The 25,727-nt window shown below is 40.1% G+C and overlaps 1 gene segment (V, D, J or C); it reads right to left on the bottom strand.

Annotated features, from left to right (window-relative positions):
• Nucleotides 1–6,444: 6,444 nt before the first annotated feature.
• LOC118841716 lies at nucleotides 6,445–22,173 on the bottom strand. The segment is given in 7 exon segments: nucleotides 6,445–8,322; nucleotides 8,675–8,805; nucleotides 11,988–12,311; nucleotides 13,399–13,719; nucleotides 14,826–14,861; nucleotides 16,766–17,059; nucleotides 22,077–22,173. Coding segments are annotated over 6 exon segments (1,119 nt in total).
• Nucleotides 22,174–25,727: the final 3,554 nt, after the last annotated feature.

Raw genomic sequence — 25,727 nt, 5'->3', positions numbered from 1 at the left:
ACCTATCGCATAGCAGGAGGGCCAGCTAGGTGGTGCAGTGGTTAGAGGGCTGGGCTTGGAGTCAGAAAGACTCTATCTTCCTGAGTTCAAATCTGGCCTCAGACACTTACTAGCTGTGTGACCCCAAACAAGTTACTGTTTGCCTCTGTTTCCTTCTCGATATGGAGAAGGAAATGGCAAACCATTCCAGTATCTTTGCCAAGAAAACTCCAAATAGGGTAATAAAGAGTTGGACACAACTGAAGCAACTAAACAACAATTGAATTGGATTGTCACGTGGAAGATCGTTGGATAATAGTGTTAGAGGTAGAAGAAATCATAGATATCATTAAGAATGAGCTCCTAATTTTACATGTGAGGAAACTGAGACCCAGAATTTTAAGGAATTAGTGCTTCAGTGAGCTTTTGTACCTCCTTTTGGCCAATTCTACTTCTTTAAGGAGTTCTTTTCTTCAGTGAATTTTTTACCTTTTTTGTCATTCAGCCAATTATATTTTTAAGGAGTTATTTTCTTGTGCCTCTTTTTTGCCAAGCTGTTAATTCTCTTTTATTATTATCTTGCATCACTCTAACTTTCTTTTTCATTTTTTTCTCTACAACTCTTATCTCTTCCTTTAACTCTTCTAGCAATTCTTGTTGGATTTGAGTTCAATTAGCATTTTTCTTTGAGATTTTGTTTATGGATGCATTCACTTTGTTGTTTTCATCTGAGTTTATGTCTTGGTCTTCCCTAACGCCATAGTAGCTTCTTATGGTTAAATTCTTTTTTTTTTTGGTTTGCTCATTTTCCAGCCTATGTATTGATTGACCTTTATGTTAAAGTTGTGCTCTACTCACCTGGGAGTGAAGAAGCACTGTCCCAAGCTTCAGGCTTTTTTTGTTCTGCTGTTTTCAGAGCTAGTTCTGGGGGTCTGAAAGTTTTTGGTGCTTGCAAGGTGGTGTGATCCTGGGAGAGGTATGGTCATTGCTATCCTCTTCTGTGTTCTTGTCTTTACCTAGGAACCTGCAGCCACAAGTACCAGTGCTTTCTTTGCCTTGAAACTGTGACCAGGGCCCCTGCTTTCTTGTGACTAACCACTAGATCTCCTCGATGCTCAGGAACTGTGACCTAGAATTGTATGGGAAATAGACTTGCCAATCAGTGTCAGCTGTACCCAGTGCCAGCAAAGTGTCCCTTGTAATTTCTTTCTGACAAGTTGTCTCACCCTCTTCCATTCTCTGGCTAAGAGGTCCTGAAGCTGCTGTTGCTACCACAGTGTGTGTGGGTTCTAGACAGACCGCCACCCTGGTGTCACAAATTTCTCCTGCTGACTTTCTAAATTTTCTTTGGCCAGAAAAATGTCTTCTCTTGATCTTTTGTTGGGTCTGCCACTCCAAAATTTAAGGCATTATTTTAAAGTTGTTTGGAGGTTGAATATTGAGGGAGTTTAGCTGGTTTGCCTTTAATTCGCCATTTTTGGCATCTCTCCCTCTAAATTATATTTTTAAACCTCTTATTGGTTTAGTACATTGTCTTTTATTCCCATATATGTTTCCTCATGTTGTTGTAATTTAATTCTTACTTGATTACATTGTGGTCTGAAAATATAACATATAACTTCTGCCTTTTTGAATTTTTGAAAAATTTCTCTATGACCCAGTATGTAAGAAATTCTTACGACTTATGTATGTAAAGACTATATATCTATAGACTATTGAAAAAACCATATATCCCCTACTTCTCTCATTTAGTTCCTGCCATATATATGCTCATTCTGATTTTAATATAGGCATTTCAGATTTTTGATTTATTATTAATTTTCTTATTTGAATTATCATGATTTGATAATGGAGTACTAAAGTATCTTACTATTATATTCTTTATCTACTTTTCTTATTACTTTTTTTGGGGGAGAGGAGGAGAGGGGTTGGATTTGTGATTTCATGAAGTAGGAAGTTCTTGTGAGGAAACCCTCTCTACCAACACAGATCAGCAGATGTCCTGCAATTTATAATCTTGCTTGGAGAACTAAGAGGTGGATTGACTGTCACACAGCCATCATGTGTTGGACAGCCAAGCTGTCAAATGCTTTCAATGAGGATGACTATGGCATCAAGGTCAGCTATTGCACTGATGGCAAATTCTTCAACTTGAAAAGGCTGCAAGTCAAGACCAAAGTGGAGGGAGTGTTGGTGCATGATTTTCTATTTGTGGATGATTGTGCACTCAATGCAGCCTCTGAAGCTGAGATGCAGTAAAGTATGGATCAGTTCTCTGCTTCTTGTGCTCATTTTTGGCCTAGAAATTAACACTAAGAAAACACAGGTGCTCCATTAGCCACCACCACACCATCCATAATGGAGAAGTTTTGAATGCTGTGGATGAATTCACTTACCTTGGCAGTATAGTTTCCAGGGATGTACACATTGATAATGAGGTTGATTTGCACACTGTCAGAGCTAGCTCAGTGTTTGGGAGGCTCCAAAGGAAAGAATGGGAGAGAAGAGGTTGACTACCAAATTGAAGGTCTACAGAGCCATTGTGCTGACCTCATTGTTGCATGCCGGTGAAACCTGGACAGTCTGCCAGTGCCATGCCAGGAAACTGAACTGCTTCCATTTGAATAGTTTTAAGAAGATTCTGAAGATCAACTGGCAGGATAAGATATCAGCCACTGAGGTCCTTTCTCGAACTAGACTGCCACGTATTCAAACTCTACTGTAAAGAGCACAGCTCTAATGGGCTGGCCATGTTGTTTGAATGCCAAATGGATGCTTGCCAAAAAGGCTATTTTATGGAGAACTTACACAGGGCAAGTGCTCCCACAGTGGCCAGAAAAAAAAGATACAAGGACATTCTGAAGGTCTCTCTTAAGAACTTTGGAAGGTGCTGTGCTCTATGAGCAAAGCAGAATTGAACCAGTTCAAAGGACATGAAGGATGGGCAAATTTAGAGTATCCACCCCAAATGTTCACACAGACTATCTGTGCCCAACCTGTGGTAGAGCATTCCAAGCTCATAGTATTCCGATCAGCCACAATCAGACACACTGAAACTTGACTCTAGCATAGTGATGTCATTTTGGTCCTCTTTGAGAATGAAGGACAACAACCAACCAACTATATTAATTTATATATCTTATATTAATCTATATACTTTTTTGCCATTAAATGTGTTTATTGTAAATAGCAAGGACCATATAATCATAGGATCATTGACAGAACCAAAAGATATCTATGGGCAATCTGGTCCAATCCTTTTATTTTACAGATAAGGCAATAAATGCCCAGGTAACCTCTTAATGACCTAGGTAACTCTCTAGGACTACAAGCCATAGAAGAGGTGCTTATTTGAATTGGCAGAAGAGTTTCTTCATCTGGAAGGAAGTTCTCTATACCAATGAAATCATGGTTCTATTCCCTATCTCTATTTCCATTCTGTCATTTATAAAATATGTATTTTATATATGTATAAAATTTTAATTATAACTACTAAGATGTAAAGTCTGTTATTATTTTTGTTAAGAACTTATTCAGTCAGCTTAAAAAATTCTTCCTTTACTGCTGTGGGTATCTCATTACTTGTATATTTTTATTTGTAAATTCTTTTTAGCTTTTGAAGTATAGTCTTTTGTTTTCAAATAATATGGTCATGTGTCTATGGTCATGCGAGTGATTTGGTACCCAATCACTGAAAAAATACTTTAGAATATTTTTGTTGTGCTTCAGTGATCTTCTTTCGTAATTTTGAGAATTCTGATGTTACTTGAGTAAACATTTAAAAAAAAATTCTTTTTTCTATATTGAATGTTGAAACATTATTTTACATTTGTTTTTGTAATTTTGTAGCTTACCAATTATGTCCTCTTGAATATTAATTTGAATTTATTCATACTAGGTCTTATCTTTTATACTCAATCAAGTTTTCTTTATCTTCAAATATGACCTATAGCTTTCTTTCTTTTTCAGTGCCTGCTGTAACACCAGTTAAGTTAATATTTGCATTTCTCTCTTTGTTTTTCCAAATTTGTTATTTTGTCCAGACTACTGATTAGATTCTTTTTACAATTCTGTTACATCCATCCTGGGCCTGTTCTTCAATTTTATTTTTGTCATTCATTGATTTTTGACTTTTTCTTAAATGTCACTTTGCAATCTCCTTTATTACTGCTTTTGTCATTAATAACAACAAAACCTAAAAAAGTCTTTTAATGTATTTATTATCAACTTTAATTTTTACTTTACATTTATTCATCCCATTTATTATGTTTCCACTTGTATATCTGAAAGAATTTTATGCTTTGAATCATTACCAAATTTTTTGTTGTGTTATATGCACATAAATGTAACATATACAATGCGTCAATGTTTTTCACCTATGTCTCAGGGAATGCCCCTCTCCCACATGAAGTTCTTTAAATGGACTCATGCAGACCAGATTCAGTGTTGAAGGAGCTTGACTCCAAAGAGAGGGAATTCAAGTTTTTCTCTTGATCTTGTCATTCCAGTAAAGGTAAGTCCAATGTTAATCACTAGAGATACAAATATGAAAGAGAAAGTCTCTTCCCTCAAGGAACTCATGATCTAATGGGGAAGACAGTACACAAAAGGAAGCTGAAAATGGGAACAGGTTGAAGGTACCCAGCTAGAGGATACAATGAAGTCCAAAGGAGTGCAGTTGGGTGGGAAATGAAGCAATAGCTGGCCTGGGCCTTCAAACTAAGGCTTTGGGAGGAGCTCTTTATTCTACCTTCTAAGGAGAAGAGATCTAGGACAGAGGGTATTAATGAGGCCTCAGTACAAAGTTTGATGTGATCTTTCAGGATTGTGAGGTTCTCATTGATGAGGTTTCTCAGGCATGATGGAGCAGTCCAAAGGAGTGCAGCATAGCTGGAAATTCAGAGACTCATGGGGCTGCTGTTATTAATTTTTATTCACAACAGGAGCCCAGTTATTTATTTTTGGTGCTATTGTACACATCTAGAGTTTCCCCAAAAAGCATCAACAGCATCCCTTTTTTGCTTCTTTTTCTCAAAAAGAGGTATTCAAACTTCTTGTTTTATTGCATTATTGCAAGGTTTCACTTAGGAAGTCATGGAAATGGCCCTGGATTTGGAGTCAGGTTCCAGTCCTGGCTCTTTCATTTACGTGAGTTCAGGAAAGTCATTCAACCGCTGAACTCCATTTTACTCATCTAAAAACTGAAGTTAACAATACTTTCCTTATGTAGCTTTTGGTAAACTCTTATGGTCCTTATCACAACTCCCATTCATGCTGAGGAGCTGGATTCCCAGAAAGCTCGCTAGCTAACTACATCTCCTTTAGAGGGATTTGGAGTATCTTTCTTTTTTTGATTTTTGAGATAAAACTTCATAATAACAGCAATAATTTAAAATGATTAAACATCATTTCCATTATTGAACATTAGAGGGTGAGGTAATAAAGACAGACAGAATGATGAGGAAGGGGACAGTTGAAAAGAGAGTAGACAGTTGTTTCATTTTATGACAATTAAATGGCCACACTCCACCAGCGTTGCCACCTGGGAGCAAACCAAACATTGTCTATATGTTCCTTCTGAGAAGGTTAAAAATGTTAGTGGGAGAGGAGTTTCAGGGGAGAACAGGAAAATGAACAATATCTCAAATTCACAAACAAGATGGTTTGGTCACATTTATAATCCATTTTAAACAAACTTGTACCTGCCAGGATCTAGTCTGATAAAATTTTGTCAATGTGAATTGGCAGGAGAGACAGCTTCTCCGGAATGATCAATGATGAGCTCTTTGACTGGTGGGTAGAGGAGGGAAAAGTTCTGAATACCTTTGGTGCTTCCAAAGCTTGTTTAAAAAATTGTTCTGGGATTTTGGGGTCTCTTTCACTCTTTCCCCTCCCCCACCATTTTGTCTTTTGGATTCAGTGGGGGGTGGGGGATGAAGCAGAAGGGCAATGGATAGGGAAGTGTTGAGGGTGAAGGGGAAAGAGGGAAGGAGGTGGGGGAAGGAGGAGGAGGAGGAGGAAGAGGAGGAGGAGGAGGAGGAGGAGAAGAAGAAGAAGAAGAAGAAGAAGAAGAAGAAGAAGAAGAAGAAGAAGAAGAAGAAGAAGAAGAAGAAGAAGAAGAAGAAGAAGAAGAAGAAGAAGAAGAATTCAGTATCATGGGATCTGTGACAGTGTTCTGTTCACTTAAACTTTTCCAATACACAGGGCAAATATCATTCTGTTGAAGCCAGGGGGCTGAATACACAACTTAAATGCTCCTTTGTAGCCTATATGTTGGCAGCTAGGTAATGCAGTGAATAGCGCATCAGGCCTGGAGTCAGGAAGACCCGAGTTCAAATCCAGTCTCAGATAGTTACTAGCAATGGGATCATGGGCAAGTCACTTAACCTTGGCTTGCTTCAGTTTTTTCATCTATAAGCTGAGCTGGAAAAGCAATTGACAAACCACTCCAATATCTTTACCAAGAAAACCCCAAATAGGGTCATGAAGAGTTGGACACGACTGAAATGACTGAACAATAGCAAGGTTATATGTTCTCTTTGACTGTCAGTGAAGGATTGGTGTTTTCAGGCTGATAAAGAACCCTGGAATAATTGCAACCCTAGGTGGAGTGCAAGGATCTAATCTCAAGTTACATCAATCCATTGCTGAATTATCCTTTCTAACACTTTCATGCTTGCAGTGACATGGCTTGGGGTTGATGAGGACCAGAGAGGTATCTAGACTGATGTTTTCTCTTCCACCTGTTCTCAGGTGTCCTCAGTCTGCACCTCAGACCTAAATGTGGGAAATTCAAAAGTATTATAAAAATACCAAAGGTGAACTGATTATAAGCTTGTTGCTTTAGATTGAACTCGTTGGTCCATTCTACAAATCCAAATTCATGCTCATCTAATCAAGAAACCTGATTCTGTAGAAGATTTTGGGTTGTCTTAACCACAATTTTACTTAATTTCTGACTATATAACTTTCATTGCCAAGGGTTAAATAAAGAAATTATAAAGAAATTTTCTACCCTACTCTGGCCTTACCCTTACCAAATCTCTTTCCTGACAAACTCTACAGACTTTCTGGGGTGATAGGTAGTATTTCTAATAATTACTTCTTGCTGCCACCAGACTTTTCTTGTATCCTAGTATACTCAGATTCATTCATCCATTCAACATTTATTAAGCATCAACTACATACAAATTTCCTGTTTTAGTTACAGAAAAATACTTCTTTAATTAGTCTAAAATCAAGATCAAATTTTTAAAAAAATATTTTATAATTAACTAAGGGATACAACTTAAAGAGAGTAGAATTGAGAAATAAGACAATAGAATTTTTATCCTGAGATTTTGCTAATCCATTAAGGGGTCCCTTCCCTTTGAGCCAACTTTGGCTTTGACTCATGATCAGTCAACCAAAGTATCTCTGGCGAGGGCCTAATTTATGACCAATCCATGCCATCAGTTAGTCTGATTTCTTTTTCTTTCTGGTATCCACTTGTCCGTCTCCTACCAGATTCTGGGGAGTGATAGTTTGGGGCTTATTTCAATACTGGGAATATATCTCATGCATATCCTGGCCTAGCTTCAACCTCTTAATACTCCCCCAACTCCCATCTCATGCAGACAGAATTTACACATTAGCTATGAGGATAATTTTTACAATGTTACAATCTTACAACTACTTATGGAGCAATAAAAGCACAGATGTCACTTCCAGTAACACTAAAGAAGAGAGGATGGCATTACAACCTAGCTCTTACTGAGCCAGAGCAGTGGAAGGGTGTGGACACAGGCCTGGACAAATGTGAACCACAGATATTGCATAAAAGGAGTACCAAAAGTGAAACCATTTGATTGGAATGAGTATGAGTACATCTATCAATTATGTCTTGAACAGCAACGATGCTGATCCTTCCTCAGCCCTCACTGTAGACCATGTAGCTTCTATTCTCTTTTCCTTTGCATACCTATTCTAAAGAACATATTCTTTCTGATGGCCCCATGTGAGAAAGGCAATAGGTGGAGAATGAGACCTTTGTTAGATGGAGGTTCCATTTTCCTAATCTGGACTTGGGGAATAGAAGAGGCGGAGAGTCTTTGTCTCATACTAAAGGAAACCACTGGTGAACACAGGTTCAGGGAGAAGCTGGATTTGACTGTGATGTGGAGATATTTCTGCTGTTTTGAGGAAATCATGGTGAGGGATCTCACTCCATTTAGGTCTATCTCTGGGACTAAGCTTCAAGGAGGGGTAGTGGACCCTCTCTTAGGCCCCTTGCCCCATCATGTTCCTATAATCAGGAATCATTGGCTGCTTTAACTCCATCACAGAGGAGAAGATCCACTTCACCTGCAGAATAACACAAAAAAGATGGAATAAAAGTCAAGGTTTTAGGACAGGGCCGCCTAGCCACTATCTTTCCCCCTTATCAGTCATGCTCCTTCCATAAGACTCAGGACAGTAGAAGGGATAAGTGTGAGGGACTGAGGGAAGATAAAAGGGGGTCTTCTTTCCTCAGAGTTTAGTGAAGTCAGTCAGGATAGGGCTGACCAATGGAATCTGGTTTATACTCTCTGAGTTGACAGCCCAGAGCTCTCCTTTTATCTTAATTCCTGTGGGAGAGGATGAATGGTACAGCAGGACGGCACATTGGCAAAGGGAGAATAGGTCAAGGGAGAAATGATACATAGGACTCTCTGACCTTGAACAGGGTGACAGTGGCACTGTAGCACACACTGAGGAGGAAGAGAGTGATGAAGATAGATATTGTGGTCCACAGCCCATCCAGCTCTCCATCCCTGGTCTCAGCACAGTTCTCATCTGGTATCAACTCTGTGGAGAGGTAAAGGGGAGGAGATAAGCTGATGATTTTTCTCTCTCTGTGGAGGACTAAGGGCAGGGGAGCCCTTGAGACATCACATTTGGCTCTTCTATGACTTTCACTCCTAAGAGAGGGGATTGAGAAGAATTGGGAAAATAATGGGGATGGGGATGGGACAGGAGTTAGGGATTAGAATGGCAAAGATTTATATGTGTGTGAGATGAAAATAAAGTACATACTAATAAGGATTAGAATTGGGAAAAGTGGATTGGAAATGGAGATATTGTTGTATGAGGAAAAGTTTCTTTGTAAGCAACTTTTATGGGTTCTGTTTTGACTTCTTGGTTCCCCATTGATCTCCTGCCTACTAGTATCTCCATAGGCTCTTCTGAGGAGGGTGATATCCAATTTCTTTCAAATATGTGGCAATCCTATTAGGAGTAATCCTATTTCTTTGGAAGAAATAAAGACGCATTTTCAGGGTCTCTTCTTATTCTCACTGGACTATTCAAAGCATGTCTAGAGAACATGCTGATCTCTCCTCTCTGTAATTGAGTTGTTTCTTTTCTTGTTGCTCATTCTAGCTGAGTTCTTCCAAGGACCAATACCAAAGACCTTTCCTAGACTTTGGTCTAGTCATTCCTATTTTTTTCCTGTCCTCTAGTTGTCCTTTTGTGGGGTAGGAGTGGGGTTTTGTTTATGGCTTGGAATCTCAATCTGAATATGAGTCTATTCCAGAACAGCTGCTTCTAAGTGACAAGACTACAATTCCAGAAAGTTCTTAGGTGAGGCAGCCTTGCTAGGATCTTCCCCTTAAGAAAAACTACATTTTTATGAAGTCATTGGGAAAAACCGGACATGACTCTAGTCTTGTGTGGAGCATCAGGAAGGATAGGAGAGAGTATTTTTGGGGCCCAAAAGTACACGAATATATGTATGTGTATTTTGCATATGGTATGTGCTTAATAAATGTTTGTAGAACTGAATTGACTTTGAAAGGTGAGCATCTTATTTTGAGAGTGAGTATATGTGTGAGACTGAGTATTAGAGTCTGATTGTGGATAAATGTGAACATGTATGAGTATCTTACTACTAACATAAGTCTCTTTGTGTCTGTCAGGATTTACAGTTTGCAATTGTGAATTTAAGTGAAAGATGAGAATGAATGAATATGTGAGTGTGGATGTCTATATGTTCGATTGTATGATTATGAGAAACATTTTGAATTATCTGTGCATGTTGGTGTGAACATGAATGTGAGTATAATTTTGAGTACAGAAGTATAATTTTGAAAGTAGGCATGTTTCTATTTTGCATGCATATGAGATTGCTGATTTATAATATTTGTTTGTTAGTGAGAATGCATTCACACATTCTATGTTGTAACTTGAGCAATCATGTATTTTGTGTGTCTTTTAATTTTGAGGATTTGTATGAATTGGTGTGTTTTCAAGTGAGCTTGTTACTATTTCAATCATAAACTGTTGTCCATGATGATTTTATTCTATTTTGGGGTGCACAGGGGTAATAGGTTTTTGTCAGTGTGTATACATGTCCTCATCTGCCTGTGTGAATGAGTGTGTGTGTGTGTGTGTATGTGTGTGTGTGTGTGTGAGAGAGAGAGAGAGACAGAGACAGAGACAGAGTCAGAGAGTGTTTGCATCTAAACATGAGTGACTGTATTTATGGTTCATGTGTGAGTGCAACTTGGGTGTAAGGTGTGTGTGTGTGTGTGTGTGTGTGTGTTTGAGGACGTGAATTGGGTGCAGAACAATATTAAATAGGTGAGAGGAATTGAGACAGTCAGTTTGAGACCTGGAAGTCTGAAAGCCCAGGTTTCAGGCTGGGATCAGTCATCTCACAGTCTCCATGAATTTGTAGAGGTAACAAAGTCGGCATGGGGGTGAAAGCTGAGTGTACCTAGTAAATGTGAATTGTATATTAGTAAATTGTAATTAGTACATTTTCTTACAACTACATTTTATTTATATGTGGGATGTCAATGTGGAGAGAAGAGTGAATTATTTCATTGAGAGAAGAAAGAATATTGGGGCCATGGCCTGCCTAGTAAGAGATGAGTTACTTGTCACACATAGAGGAAGCATTTAACACAAATATAAAAGATGACATAAATTCACAACCCAATTGATGAAAAAGCATATTCATACACTCACACAATAAGTCCCAGTCTATTTAGCCAAAACTGAAAAAAATTCATTCAAATACCTAAATTTTATCTGCACAATGCCAAATGTATATTCACACACACACACACACACACACACACACACACACACACACACACACACTCATACTTAACAGACACAAATTCATGGTCATACTTATAAACTCACTATCCTCATGAGGATATATTATCTTAATTCATGTTCGTGTACAATAAAACTGTGAAATCATAATTTTTGGGGGAACCCCCTCTAGTCATTCTATAGCATATCCCCACAAGGCTTTGTAAACCCTTGGGTCCAATTCCTAGAGGTAGGGTGAAGTGGATAGGGTGGAAACTGTGAGGATACCCTCTCTGTATGTCCCTCTAGGCTGGGGTGACATCTTATACCTTTAAGCTTTGACACATAGAATGCTCTGTAATGAAATCCTCATGGATGCCTGTTGTATTTAGCCCTAGCATGTTAAATTGCTATTAACTCTTTGTTTTTTTCTGGCCCTGTGTTCTTTGTAATGTGAGCCCCTGGGTGACAATAGTGACAGACTCCATGCAGGTCCTTTTTTATACCAAAAAAGCCTCTCTCCCTCTCTCTCATTCTCTCTCTCTCTCGTCGAGAAAGAGGTTTCTGGACTATTTTCCTTAATTACCATGACTACTGACATTAGTGCCAGTTGCAGGATAGGACAATGCTTCCCCTTTCTTAATACCTTCCCAGGAGTCAGTTCCAGAAAGAACCAGTCCAGTCAGAGGGATTCCACATATGGTGCTGGGTGTTTTATTGTTTTGCTTGAAGATAATGGGAAGTATACATTTACAATTTACATGTGGGCTTCCATCAGCAGAGCCTGGAAAATGTGAAGGAGGGAAGGCCCCACGGTAGGGAATTGGGATAAGGAAAAAAGTGGACAGGGAGGTCCTCCAAATTGGTTATCCCTGGAATAGGGGATGTGAAGTGTGTGTGTGTGTGTGTGTGTGTGCACGTGTGATTCTCTTTGCTCTCTCATTTACCCGGGGATGATGCAGAGATTGTCCTCTGGGAAGTTTGGTTCGGAAGGGCCTCATGCAGCACCGTGCAGGTGTAGTGGTTATTCTCTTGCCATTTTGTTTTCTTCACATTGAGCTTGCTATAGACAAAGAAGGTGTCGTTTTCCCTCATTGCTTCAGTGGTGGAATAGTTATCTTCAGACTCTGGATTGTTGTTGCATTGCCATTCAACAACGACTTCTTTAGGGAAGAAACTTTTTACTAGGCAGGTAATACTAACAGTATCTTTTTGCTTCAACTCTTCAGAATGTGGGGCAAAGACATACACATCAGGCTTCTTTCTGTTACCTTTGGGAAGAGGAGAAAATGTGAGAATTGCCCCGGGGAGGCCAGATCTCTCTTCTACAGTATTGTAGGGTTCTGGTTGTGAAAGGGACTAAGATATCCACATAACTCTTTTCTCCCTCCCAAAGGTACAAGTTCTCTTCTTATTTTTGCACTGTATTGAGCTCCCTAATGGTTAAACCATGTTTTTCCCTGACTCTTCCTCTAATTTCAGTTCCCTTTACCTTGGAATTTTGAATGTTGACTTTTCTTAATACTTTCTTTGCTACTTTACCCACTGAAGACACAATCTCCCCTGGTCATAGGGACAAACTGTCCTACAAAGGAATCCTGATCTTACTCTGTCCTGATCAAGCATTATTCACCTCTGAAACCAGATGTTCTCTCAGGCTTATGAAGAGAGAGACTTATGGTGTTTTGAATAATGGAGAAATATTGGAAGCAAGGAGTAAGTATAACTTGGTTTAGTAGTTTTCAATGCAAAAAGATAAAGGTCTTCCCTCCTCCCTATGCCTAAACATCATCACACCACATCCCCTACTTGGAAGTTTTTCTTAAATTTTGATTTATCTTTTGTCTATATTATTCTTTCCTGGTTCTTAGTACACTATTGAATAAATTCTTCCCTGTCCAGAGCCTAGAAGGCTACAGTTTCTAGGGATAAAAGCCCTATCTGGGAGAGAGGACATGTGGATTTGACCATCTGTGAGGCTAAGAAACTTATCTTCCTAAAGTTCAGTGCCCTTATTTATAAAACTGATAGACTCATTTGTTCCTCTCAGCTCTTTGTGCCCAGGAGTATTAGTGGAAGAACTTCATAGTATCATAGGATTAGAACATTGGAAAGGACCTTATTTTACAGATGAAACTAATTGAAGCCTTGGTCACACAGCTAAAAAGTGATAGGAAGAGGAATTGAAAACAGATCATATGACAATAAATCTAGTAGTTCTCTTTCTACTATACCCTGAAGTTGAGATAAGTTGCATTTTCTTTGGCGTAATAGAGTCCCTGACCTTTTAGAAGAAGTCTTTAGGGCTAAGGACAAACTTGAACCCATTTGTGGCTCCAAGAAGTCCAATCTTCTTACCCTTAGTATGAGAGATGGTCTTTCTCTCAGGATATGGTAATTCTTTGTTATCAACTTTACAGGTGTATGCCACGCCATTCAGCCATTCTTGGTGGGCTACAGAGAGAGTGCTGACCACCTGAAAGGTGCCGTTGTTTAGTTTCCTCTCTGTCGGTTTAGGACTGTCGATTGCGTTTTGGCCTTTGTACCAGGAAATTTGAACCTCTGATGCATCACTCACATCAACCACCACACAGGTGACTTTAGGGACTCTTGAGAGTGTGAGGGTGTCCTTAGGATTTGGGGGGAAGAGGAATACAGAAGGTCCAACGACATCACATGCTGAAAGAAGACAGATGTTAGTCACTAACTCTCTGGGATCCAAAGTATAATGTGCTCAGACTCTTTTGGGGACCCTTAGTCCATCATTCAAACTTTCCATACTTGTCCCCAATCTCTACCTGCTCATCTCATTCTCACAGATCTACAGAATCTGACTTAGAAGGGAGCTCAGAGTCCAACAGGCTCCTGAACAAGAATTCCCTTTGCACTACCCCTAATGAAAGATTATCTAGGTTTTGCTTGAAGACTTTCAGTGAGGGGGGAACCAAATTCCTTCTGAAGTATCCTCTACTTTTGGATAGTCCTATTAGGAAGTTTCTCCTCATAACCAGACTAAATTAAGCTCTTTACAATTTTTTTTAATCACAGTTCCTCAATTTTACCTTCTGGGACTAAGCAGAACAGGTCTAATTCCTTTTCCACGTGATAGCCCTTCAAATAATTGAAGATCTATGTCGTGCCTCTCTCATTTCTTCCCCCTTCCCCCATCCCATATTCCTTTTGTTCTTTGAGATAAATATCCCCTATTCCTTTACCCCATTCTGATATGGCATAAAAGAGTTCCTTTACCATTGTGGTAACTCTCCTCCTTTCCTAAAATGTGACAAAAACTAAACCTGTGTTCAGTACTTCAAAAGTCATCTGCCCAGATAGAAAACAGTGAGACCTCCCACATCCTGGATTACCTTTCAATGTAGCCTGAGATTACATTGGTTTGGTAGCTGTCATATCATAACGTGCATTTATAAATAAGTCCATTAAAAACTCCAGGTCTTTTTCAGAGACAGTGATTCTCTCAGACTGAACTTTAAGTGTTCACCCTTGACCTGTAAGGGTCATAGCCACTCTGCAGTCATGGCCATTTGTTGGAAAACCCTAATAGCTTTCCTAAGGATTCTTCTACAGGCTTTACTCCCAGGATGCCTTAGTTTCATTCTCATCCCCCAATATCACAGAAGACTTTTAACTGAGCACATGTTCTTGTTCTCAAGAATCTCTTCCCCACCACTGCCCTGGCAACCCTGGTTGGTTTCCTGCTTAGTGCTTAGCATGTCGGTGGAGGCAGTCTGAACACCTTCACCACCCCCCCGCCCCCCGCCCCATACCTTGGCATTTGCAGCATGTACACTCGGAAATCTTTTCTAAAAAAGAGAAGAGGAGATAACAGGTTATGTATGTTTCTTGTACTAGTTAAATTCGTGTCTAGTGGTAGTATTTCCAGTGTAAACATTAGGACCATCAGCCTGAATTTACAGAGTTCTGACTTGCTACTCAGCTTTCCACATTTTTAGTCATTTGTATCTGAGTGTAGATGTCTGTAGAAGTAATTTCCTATAGAATAACAGATACGTGTAGGGGGAACTGGATGATGTTACAAGTAATCCTAAATTAAATGAGGCAGCTTCGCATAGTGGAAAGAGGATCTGCGTTCAAGTTCTAGCTCTGCTACTTACTAGGATGACCTTTGGCAAGCCATCTCTTCCTTTCGCCTTAGGTTTCTTTTCTATAAAAAGAGGGAGCTGAACTAGCTGTCTTTGCCAACTCTCAACCTAGGATCTTGTAGTGTGGAGATGAAGAGTCACTTTTCCAGATCTAGCAGAAATGGTCAGCAGATTATCAGGGAGCAAGGAGGTCCAGGCTAGAAATTAGAAGCAAGAAGGATGGAGGAGGAGACAGAGTGCACTGAGAATTCATGGTTGATCTGGTGGTCCTAGGACTTGATGAGTGGTGAGAATTTCCTACCTCAGGAGCTCTGGGAAAGAGAGGACATAAGCTGGGATACATGTTAGCAGGCATTCAGGGAGAGATGAAGTGGTGGGAAGGATAGGATTTGCCAGAGACCAAATAAAATAACAACTGGCATTTATATAGCCCCTCAAGGTTTGAAAATCGCTTCACATCATACCCTATTTGATCCTCCAAATCTTCCTGTGAGGTAGGTGTTATTATTATGTGGCCTCCGTAAAATGACTGACTACTTCTTCCGTCAGAATTCTAGGGCATGTGGCCTCTTTTTACAGGAAAGAAAATGAGCCTGGAGAGAAAAGATGACTTGCCCAAAGTCATATGGATAGTAAGTAGCAACTCTGAGGTCTTGATTGTAGCTCCCAATACTATTATGAACTCCCATCTTGTGCGTTCCCCAATATTAATCAACAAATCCCCAATAATTAATTATCAACTAGTCCTCAATGCTAATTGACATTAATTAGCTTTTATGAAAGGATATTTACTGAGGGAGAAGGTTTGGCAAGGACAGAAGTTACAAAAACATCCCCACAAGGAGGCAATGGTATTCTCCCCATTTTAAAGATTCAGAAACTGTTAGGTAAGCTAAATGATCCACGGTCACATACCAAGTAAGTGTTAGAGGCAAGATTGGAACTATGCTTTCTGGCTATTTGTTAAGTGATCTTTCTTTCCATTCTGCCATTCTGCCAGGAAAGAACATGATAAGGGGTTAAGAAATGTAAATCTAGTGTCACAATCTTTTCATCCTGAAGCCAGATTACCGGCACTCAGAGATTTGTAGCCCAAGAAATTACAAACTTTCCCTTCTAGGTAGACAGGCACAGTGGCACAGTGGATTAGGCCATGGGCCTGGAGTCAAGAAGACCTGAGTTCAAATCTGGCCTCAGCTATTTACTGGATGTGTGACCATGTGCAAGTTACTTAACTTCTTTTTGCTTCAGTTTCTTAGCATAGTGCCTGGAACATAGTTAAGTGCTATATAAATGTTAGCTATTATCATCATTATTATTGTAGGATCTAGAACTATATTAATTTTATTTTTTTCTTCCCATACATAAAGACCTTCTCCCAGGACAGGAGGAAGCATAATTTTATAGGATCTCCTTAGTCAATAGTTGCCCAAGTTTCTATATTTATAGCTTCTCCACCTCTCAATCCTTCCCCCAGCTTAAAGCTTTTTTTTAACCACATGTAACTTTTACTGCCCCATCTTTATCTTCTTCCATCCACACAGACCTCTAAAACTATAAATGCCCACCCTCTGCCCTGTAGATTCTTTCCTCCTCCTTCTTACCAATTTTCTTGTCAGTTTTGGTGGATGTGGGTTTGTGGGCCACATTGCAGATGTATGACTTTGTGAGCCAATCATCTGCAGGAACTGTCAACTGACTGCTTGAGGTGTAGAGTCCTGAGGACTGGAGGATAGAAGGATAGGTCTGGATTCCACTGGAGATGGCCCCGGAATTCCATGTCACTGTCACAGGCTCAGGGAAGTAGTTTGACACCAGGCAGGCCATAGCTACTTGGGAGGAGGTTCCCTGTCCACAATTGGGTGCCAGGGCAAAGACAGATGGAGCTGTGGGGCTGGCTATAAAAGAAGACAGAGACAGACTTTGTAATAGAAACACCACAATGAACCCATTGAGCTCTCAATTTAGATCATGGGGGCACAGAGTCAGATTCTGCCTGCATGGGACTTTTCCTTCCTTCAGTTATTCCTGTCCCACTGACTACCAGGAACTGTTGACCTGGAACATAATCATTAGGCTCCTCTCATTCTTGTAGAGAAGTCCTTAGCTACTAATCTTAATGTCTAACCTTCTCTCTTCAAATCCTCCGGGAAGAGGAGATGGCCAATATAGCCATATCTTACAGTTGTATCATTTGGCTGGCAGGGCCTTCAGTGGTAGCTAGTGGGCTAGTCAGGGAGTAAAAGTTGCCCCTCTCCTGCCCTGGGAGTTTTCTCAGCCCTTATGGTGGGAGGTAGCAATGGTTTTATGGAAGAGAACAGGATTTGGAATACCTGGATTTGAATCCCTACCTCCTCACTGGTAAAATGTAGTTAAACTGCATGTTAAAACTAGGCTAAAACTACTTTTTCCAGATTTCAAGCCTGTGATCCTATTAGTTCTGGCACAAGAGCTGGTGCTTGTTCTGAGCTTGAAACATCTCACCAGGGGAAAATTGTCTCCCACCCCTGACACATGGCAGCTTTAGACCAGAGTTTCCTCATGTCTTTCCTGGGATAGGGCCCAGGAGTGGAGGATATTAATGAGGCCTTTCCTTTTAGTTCCAAGCACCCTGCCTCTGCATTCTACTGTCTTAGCCTTGTGCCATATTCTTATCATCTACAGATCCCTTTCATCCTTGGCCTTATTCTTTTTCTTTCCCTGCCATCTTATCTTATTACTCTTCTTATCAGCTTATAACCTCCTTCCCCCTCAGTTCTGCCGCTCAGTCTTGTTCTCTTCACCCTCTCATCATTCAACTCTTCCCACTGTCATTTCAGTCCTTTGTCCTCTTCAGCTTTGGGTCCCTGACCCTTTATCCTTTCCTTGAAGCATTGTGGCAAATTGAACAGTTGGAATTGGAATCAGGAAAACCTAGACTGAAATCCCATTTCTCATAAGCTGTGTAACCATAATCACACTCTTCTTAGTTTTCTCATTTGTAAGAAAAGGGGATAATAATATCCATAGTGCCCATTGATTTGAATTTGCCGTGCTTCAAATGAGACAATATATGTAAAATGCTCACAAACTTTAAAGCATGATATAAATATTAGTTATTATTATTAACCTTTTCCCCTCATTTCCTGTGCTTTGTAATCTGCCATTTCATACCAGGTACTGCCTTTAGGTTGTGTGGGGCCTCTCAAGCCTCTCCTCCCCTCTTATCAACTCTAGAACTCCTGTTCCCCTCAGTCTTGTCCTCTCAGACCTCTTCACCTAATACTGTGCCATTTTGACCCCATAATCTCCCTTTCCTCTGTTCTGGGTTCCATGCTCCCGCTTGTACCCCCTGTGCTCTTACTCCTGATGGCACCTACCCGCATGTCTGCTCAGCAGCTTTGATTAAATCTGTACTTCCTGCCCCTGTCTTTCCCTCTCCTTTCTATCCTGATGCTATCCTTAGGAAGGTGTGGGGCTTGGGGAATTTTGCCCCATAGTCTCTAGCCTCCATTTCTAAAAAGGTGAAATCTTGATCAAAGGGACAAGGAACTTGAAATTGGAAAGATCAGCCAGGAGCCTGGATGTTGCAGGGAGGTGATATCATTAAACTAGATTAAGGAATCTGGGGAAGGGAGCTTTGCTTAGTACTCTGAGAGGCATTGTACTTCACAGGCTGATATTACTGGTATTTTCACACAATGAGCTCCGGCCTCCTCTTCTCAGAAGTTGGGAGTAATGATAGCGGAGGGAAAGGAAAGAACTGTCCTGAATCAAGACTCTGGATCTTGTTGCTTTGGCAGCTCTCATATGAACTTGCCCTCAGATCCTCTGACTCCTATTAGTCCTGTACTCCCTATTCTTCACACTACTCCCAGCCCAGGTCTTAAGCTCAGTCCCCCTTAGAGCCTTAGTTCTTTGGTGCTCAGTCCCCCTTAGAGCCTTAGTTCTTTGGTGCTCAGTCCTTATGTCCTAGAGCAGCCTGGTCAAGGTATAGTGGCCAGAATTGTCCTGGATACATTCATCCTTACAAGTTCATGTTATTGCTCACTCTGGCTGCTTGGGCATTTCACCATATCACTTTTAGCTCCTTTATCATTACTATTCTTCTTAGGGCATCCCTAACCCTTTCTAGGTTCAATATTTTTTCTCCCTAAGCCTTGGGCACACTCTCAATCCTAGGACCTACAGCTTCTTCATCCTCTTGCTAGCCTGAATGGCTAGCAGTTCAGAATTCTTTCTTCTCCTCTATGTCTTCTTTGAGCTCAGTCTTAGGTCCCTTTCAGAGTTCACATCCACTTCCTATAGCCATTTTCATATCTTCATGCTCTGTCTCTTTAGTCTCAGCTATCCCCTCAAGCCTCTGTTTCCTAAATACTGTGCTCCTTGTTATTATCACCTCTCTCCCAGCCCAACCCCTGAGCTCTATCTACCATGTGTTTCCTTTATCTGAGTACCTAAAGCAACTTTCATAGCTCACTCTCTGAGTCTCCTTGTCCATCCACTTCTCCTTCACTCTGATTTTTTTTCTTCAGCATTTCCATGATCTTCAGGCCTTGTTTCCAAATACTGCTTCATCAGCCTTCCACAGCATCTAGACTCTTACCTATTCCTTGCTCAGCTTTATACTACCAAATTCCCATACTTGAGTTTCTTTTTTCCATGATTCCTCAGCTACCCCCTCAGTTCCTGGTAGTCAGGTATTCTCAATTTCTCTACTTATCAATAGCTCTCCCCTGTATTTCTCTCCCTCCCTTGATGCTTGTACTTGTGACAACCTGTTTTCTTTTCCCTTGTTTTCCAAGTACCTTTTACTTCTCCCCTTTCCCTTCCCTCACCTTCAGCTCTTCTGCCCATAACCCCTTCTTGTCCTCTGTCGTTTCTAACAGTTGTTTCCTTTGAATCATCTCCTTTCACCTCTTCACTTACCCCTTATTCCTTCTGCACTTCTTACTCCTTTCAGACCAGACTCTTAGCTCTACCTCTGTCAGATTCTGAATCACCTAGGATTTAGTTCCTGGGCCTCCTGTCAGCTCATACTTTGTTCCTCTCATCATCTCTCCCTGTATTTGTTCAGCTTTTCAGCTCCATCCCCCATACTTTGTTATCTTTCTTAGTTTAACCTCCAAATACTCTTACAAATACATGCCCCAGTGCTCTGCTGGCTCAGACCCCATACCTCTTGCTACTGTAAGTCTTGTTCTTGCAGGACCTATTCTACAAGCCAGCTCTACTCCTACAGTTTCTCATAGGTCATTTCTTGTTCTTGATGTTTGCTTCTTTCTGTTAACTATTCTTCTACCCTCCCCCTTACACCTCTTTTGAGTCCATCTATTCCTATAGCCTTCTTAGCACCTCCTTGCTCTGTCCTCTAGTTCCAGTCTGACTGATCCCTCAGATCTGCCTGCCAGAACTTACGACATCTTCCACTTCATGGCTAGCCTCAGAGCTCACTTCATCTCTTAAACTTAGCCCTGTTAAAATTTGTGGCCCCTGGGCTCCAGAGCATCTTGGCCAAGGAAGCCTCTGCCAGCTCATTCAAACCTGGTCCTTTAGTTCATATTACATCTCCTTGTCTTAATACCACTATGTTCTGCAGGCTCAGTTCCTGAGCACCCTGCTCCCTAGGCTCCTGTGGCATCTTGCAGCACTCTCTGTATCCTTCCCTTTTTCCTTATACAACCTTTGCACCTTAGCTGGTGGTAGCTCTGCTGATTTGAAGACCATTTGCTCCCTCAGCTTTAGGGTCCTTTCTAGATAAGACTTTGTGCCTTCTGTCTTACCAGGACCTGTGATCTTAGTCCCTGTGCCTCTGGTACCCACATGGTATGCTTCCATGCCCCACTCAGTTCCCCTGCCCTGACTATCTTGGTTTTCCATCCTTAACTCCTTCAACTCATATCTCCTTACTCTTGTTAGCTCCTATGTCCACATCCTAGCCTCAGCAACTTGGCTATGACTCTTTCAGTTCTTGTATCTTGACGACCCTCATCTCCCAGAACCCTGATTTTCTTTTGTCTTATACCCTTGATTCCTCAATTTCTGTGTCTATACTCTGTTCTGATCATTATTCCCAATCAGATCGTATCTTGCTTGTCATTTCTCTCTATCCTCTGGGCTCTTACTCCCTAGTCCTTGTTCTCCTTTACCATATTTTGTCTTATACCTCTCCCAGCCCAGCCCAGGAGTTCTGTCCTGTTAGACTCCATTTCCCTTAGATTTAGCCCATGGATCTTAGAGCAGCCCAGTCTAGATGATCTCCATCAGCTCAAATCACATCCTTCCTTCTTTTAGACTCTCAACTTGAGGCCCCTTTTCCTTGCCCTGTGCTCTGTCCTATATCCCCTTCTTTCTGGTTGCCTCCTCTATAGTTAGACAGCTCAAGCTTTGTAGCCACTCCCTCCTCATACCCTGTCCTTCTAATTCTTGGGCCCATCACTTGTCAAGACTCTCTAAGCCCTGGACTCTGACTTCTAGACTGGTCCGGCCTCCATATTTCTGTGCCTACTGTCCTATATCTACTGTCACTGCTAGATGTCTGTCATTGTCCCCTGATTTGCCTGAGCTTCCTTCAGTTTCCTTAGTTCCTGTGAGTTTAGCATCTGTGTATATTTCAGTACACAACCTTTTACTCTTCTCTGTCATCTTATCTTGTACCTCCTGACCCTTCAGAATTGGAATCTGATCTATTCCTGGACATGACAATACAAATTTTACCTCTAATCCTCCTACTTAAGTGCCAGACCCTCTGCCCTCTGAACTTCACTCTTTCTCCCACACACCAGTATCCACCTGAATGTCCCTCCATGAGCTACGTCTGCTGTGACTACTGACCACAGTCTACTCACACCTCTCTCTGCAAAAATGCCCTTTTTTCTTTGCTTGCTAGAAGAGAAAAAAGGGTCAAATCTGCCCAAGCCTAATTGATTGACTTACCCTAGAGCTTTTCCAAATGGATGGAGTTTCACAGAAGGCTGTGTCTGGGTCTAGGTGAAGAATGACATATCAGGCAGGGTCTCTGGCTGCTATACTGAGTTTTCCCCACCCCTATGGCCTTGCAGCACCACTGAATGCTAGGCCCTCCTGTCTTACTTAGTCATCAGTTTCTCCTTTCCAAGAGTTAGTAGGAGAGGTGTGAAAACATCTCCACATCATTGCCTCCTAGTCTAAAAATGGGATTGAAACCCAATGGGGCATTTGAGTCCTGACAGTTCCTTTTTTCTTTGTCTCATGGGGTTTTTGTGAGAATGAGGTCACAGAGGGCTAGAGATGGAGGTTTCCACAAAGAGAATGGGTGTGGGTGTGGGTGTGGATGTTGGTGTGTATGAGGGATGGGGAGCCCCTATGGCTGCTGTTCTGGGCCCAGTGTCACAGAGACATGGGGAAGGAAGCTGAAGTTGCCCAGAAAAGCCATGTGTCAGGTAGCCAGATGTCGGTGTGGGCACTGAGTCCAAATTTAGGGCACTCTCCTGTGTTTGCCTCTTTAGTAATCCTGTGGCCATAACTCAAAGCTTGGCTACCAGTTCTCAAGATTCCTGACAGTTGAAGCACCACAGAATGTTTATGTCTTCCTGAGATCCTTTTGCACATAGCTACCAATCAGACATAGGATCCTGGGATTATAGATTTAAAGCTGGAAGGGACCTTAGAGTCTAACCCTTTCATTTTATGTATGAGGAAACTGAAGGAAATGTTTTCTCCTTTGAATACCACTCTCAGTCACAGCTTTTTCTCCACTATTCTCCATCTATTCTTTTTTTTAAAATCTATTTTGTTACATATTTCCCAATCACATGGAAAAGATATTTTTTATTTTTAAATTTATTTTTATATTTATTTAGCATTTAATTTTTCCCCAGCTACATGTAAAAACAATTTTTGACATTTGTTTTTTTAAAACTTTGATTTCCAAATTTTCCAACCCTTCCCACCCCCTCATTGAGAAGGCAAGCAATTCCATATAGGTTATACAGGTTATACATGTATGGTCATACAAAACACATCCATGATAGTTATGTTGTGAAAGAAAACATAGATGAAAAACCTCAAGAAAAATAAATTTTAAAAACCTATGCTTCAATCTGTATTCAGATGCCATTGTTCTTTCTCTGGGGATGGATAGCATTTTTCATCTTAAGTCCTTCAGAGTTGTCTCGGATCATTGAATTGTGACAGTAGTTTAGTTATTCATTGTTGATCATTTTATAATATTGCTGTTACTTTGTACTCAGTACAACTCACTTTGAATCAACACATGCAAGTCTTTCCAGGTTTTTCTGAGAGCATCCTGCTCATCATTTCTTATAGTACAATAGCATTCCATCATAATCACATACCACAACTTGTTCAGCCATTTCCCAATTGATGTGCATCCCCTCAATTTCTAATTCTTTCCCCCAGGAAAAAGCTGGTATAAATATTTTTGTACATATGGATCTTTTTTTTTAAATTTCTTTTGGGATACATACTGAGTAGTGGTATTGGTATGTGAAAGGATATGCAAAGTTTTATATCCCCTTGGGCATAGTTCCAAATTTCTCTATAGAATGGGTGAATCAGTTCACAACTCTGCTAACTGTGCATTAATATCTCATTTTTTTCTGACATCCCCTCCAACATCTGTCATTTATCTTTTCTGTCCTGTTAGCCAATCTAATAGGTATGAGGTAGTAACTCAGAATTGTCTTAACTTGCATTTCTACAATCAATAGTGAATTAATATTTTTTCATATGGCTATAGATAGCTTTAAGTACTTCATCTGAAAACTGATTATATCTTTTGATTATTTACCAATTGGGAATGGATCTAATTTTTATAAATTTGACTCAGTTATCTATATGTTAGAGAAATGAGGCCTTTATCAGAGAAACTTATTTAAAATTTTTTCAGTTATTATTGCTAACTGTATTTCTCTCCATCCCATTCTCCCTACCCCTATTTATTCTACTCTCTCTCTCCTTTCACACTATCCCTTCTCAAAAGTGTTTTGCTTCTGACTACCCCTTACCCCAATTTCCCCTCCTTTCTATCACCCGCAACCTCTCTTTTCCCCTTCCCCTTCTACTTTCCTGTAGGGTAAGTTAGATTCCTATACCTTGTTTCCTGTGTATCTTATTCCCTCTTTGAGTCAATTCTGATGAGAGTAAGGTTCACTCATTCCCACTTACCTCCCCCATCTTTCCTTCCGTTGTAAAAGCTTTTTCTTGCCTCTTTTATATGAGATAATTTACCCCATTCTACCTCTCCCTTTCTCCCCCTCCCAGTACATTCCTCTTTCACCTCTTAATTTTATTTTTTAGATAACATTACTTCATATTCAACTTACACCTGGGCCTTCTGTCTATATACATATATTCCTTCTAACTACCCTAATAATGAGGAAGATCTTGTGAGTTACAAATATTGTCTTCCCATGTAGGAATGCAACTGTTTAACCTTATTAAGTGCCTTATGATTTCTCTTTCCTGTTTACCTTTTTATTCTTCTCTTGAGTGTTATATTTGAAAGTCAAATTTTCTATTCAGCTCTGGTCTTCTCATTAAGAATGATTGAAAGTCTCTATCTTGTTGAATACCCATTTTCCCCTTTATGTATTATACTCAGTTTTGCAGGGTAGGTGATTCTTGGTTGTAATCCTAGCTCCTTGTATCAGTCAGGCAGGTGTCACAATATTGATGGTGACCATGAATACGCCTGTATATTTCCATATTGCAGAATATGAGATTTTCCATATAGAAGGCAGAAGTAAAACATTTGTTCAGACACCAGAGGATCAAATCCCCAAACCAATAACTCCAATTCAACATAGTGGCAATTAACTCCCAAAACCAGTAAGTCTACTTCATTATAACAGCAAGGAAATTAAAACACAATATCTGGGTAGCTGATTCTTGGTTTTAATTCTAACTCCTTTGACCTGTGGGATATCATATTCTAAGCCCTCTGATCCTTTAATTTAGAAGCTGCTAAATCTTGTTTTATCCTAATTGTGTTTCCACAATACTTGAATGGTTTCTTTCTGGCTGTTTGCAATATTTTCTCCTTTGACCTGGGAACTCTGGAATTTGGCTATAATATTCTTGGAGTTTTTATTTTGGAATCTCATTCAGGAGGTGATTGGTGGATTCTTTCAATTTCTATTTTACCTTCTGGTTCTAAAACGTCAGGGCAGTTTTCCTTTATAATTTCTTGAAAGATGTTGTCTAGACTCTTTTTTGATCATGGCTTTCAGGTAGTTCAATAATTTTTAAGGTATCTCTTCTGGATCTATTTTCCAGATCAGTTGTTTTTCCAATGAGATACTTCACATTGTCTTCTATTTTTTATTCTTTTGGCTTTGTTTTATAATTTCTTGATTTCTCATAAAGTTATTAGCTTCCATTTACCACATTCTAATTTTTAAGGAATTATTTTCTTCAGTGAGCTTATGGATCTCTTTTTCCATTTGGCCAATTCTAGTTTTTTTTTTTTTGGTTAGAACTTTAAGTTTTTTTTCTTTTTAAATTTATTTATTTAATATTTTTAGTTTTCAGCATTGATTTTCACAAGAGTTTGAATTACAAATTTTCTCTCCGTTTCTACCCTCC

The sequence above is a fragment of the Trichosurus vulpecula genome, chromosome 3 (genome assembly GCF_011100635.1).
Source record: "Trichosurus vulpecula isolate mTriVul1 chromosome 3, mTriVul1.pri, whole genome shotgun sequence".
Taxonomy (NCBI): domain Eukaryota; kingdom Metazoa; phylum Chordata; class Mammalia; order Diprotodontia; family Phalangeridae; genus Trichosurus; species Trichosurus vulpecula.
The sequence above is the reverse complement of the archived record's forward strand: the minus strand, read 5'-3'. Positions and strand labels throughout refer to the sequence as shown.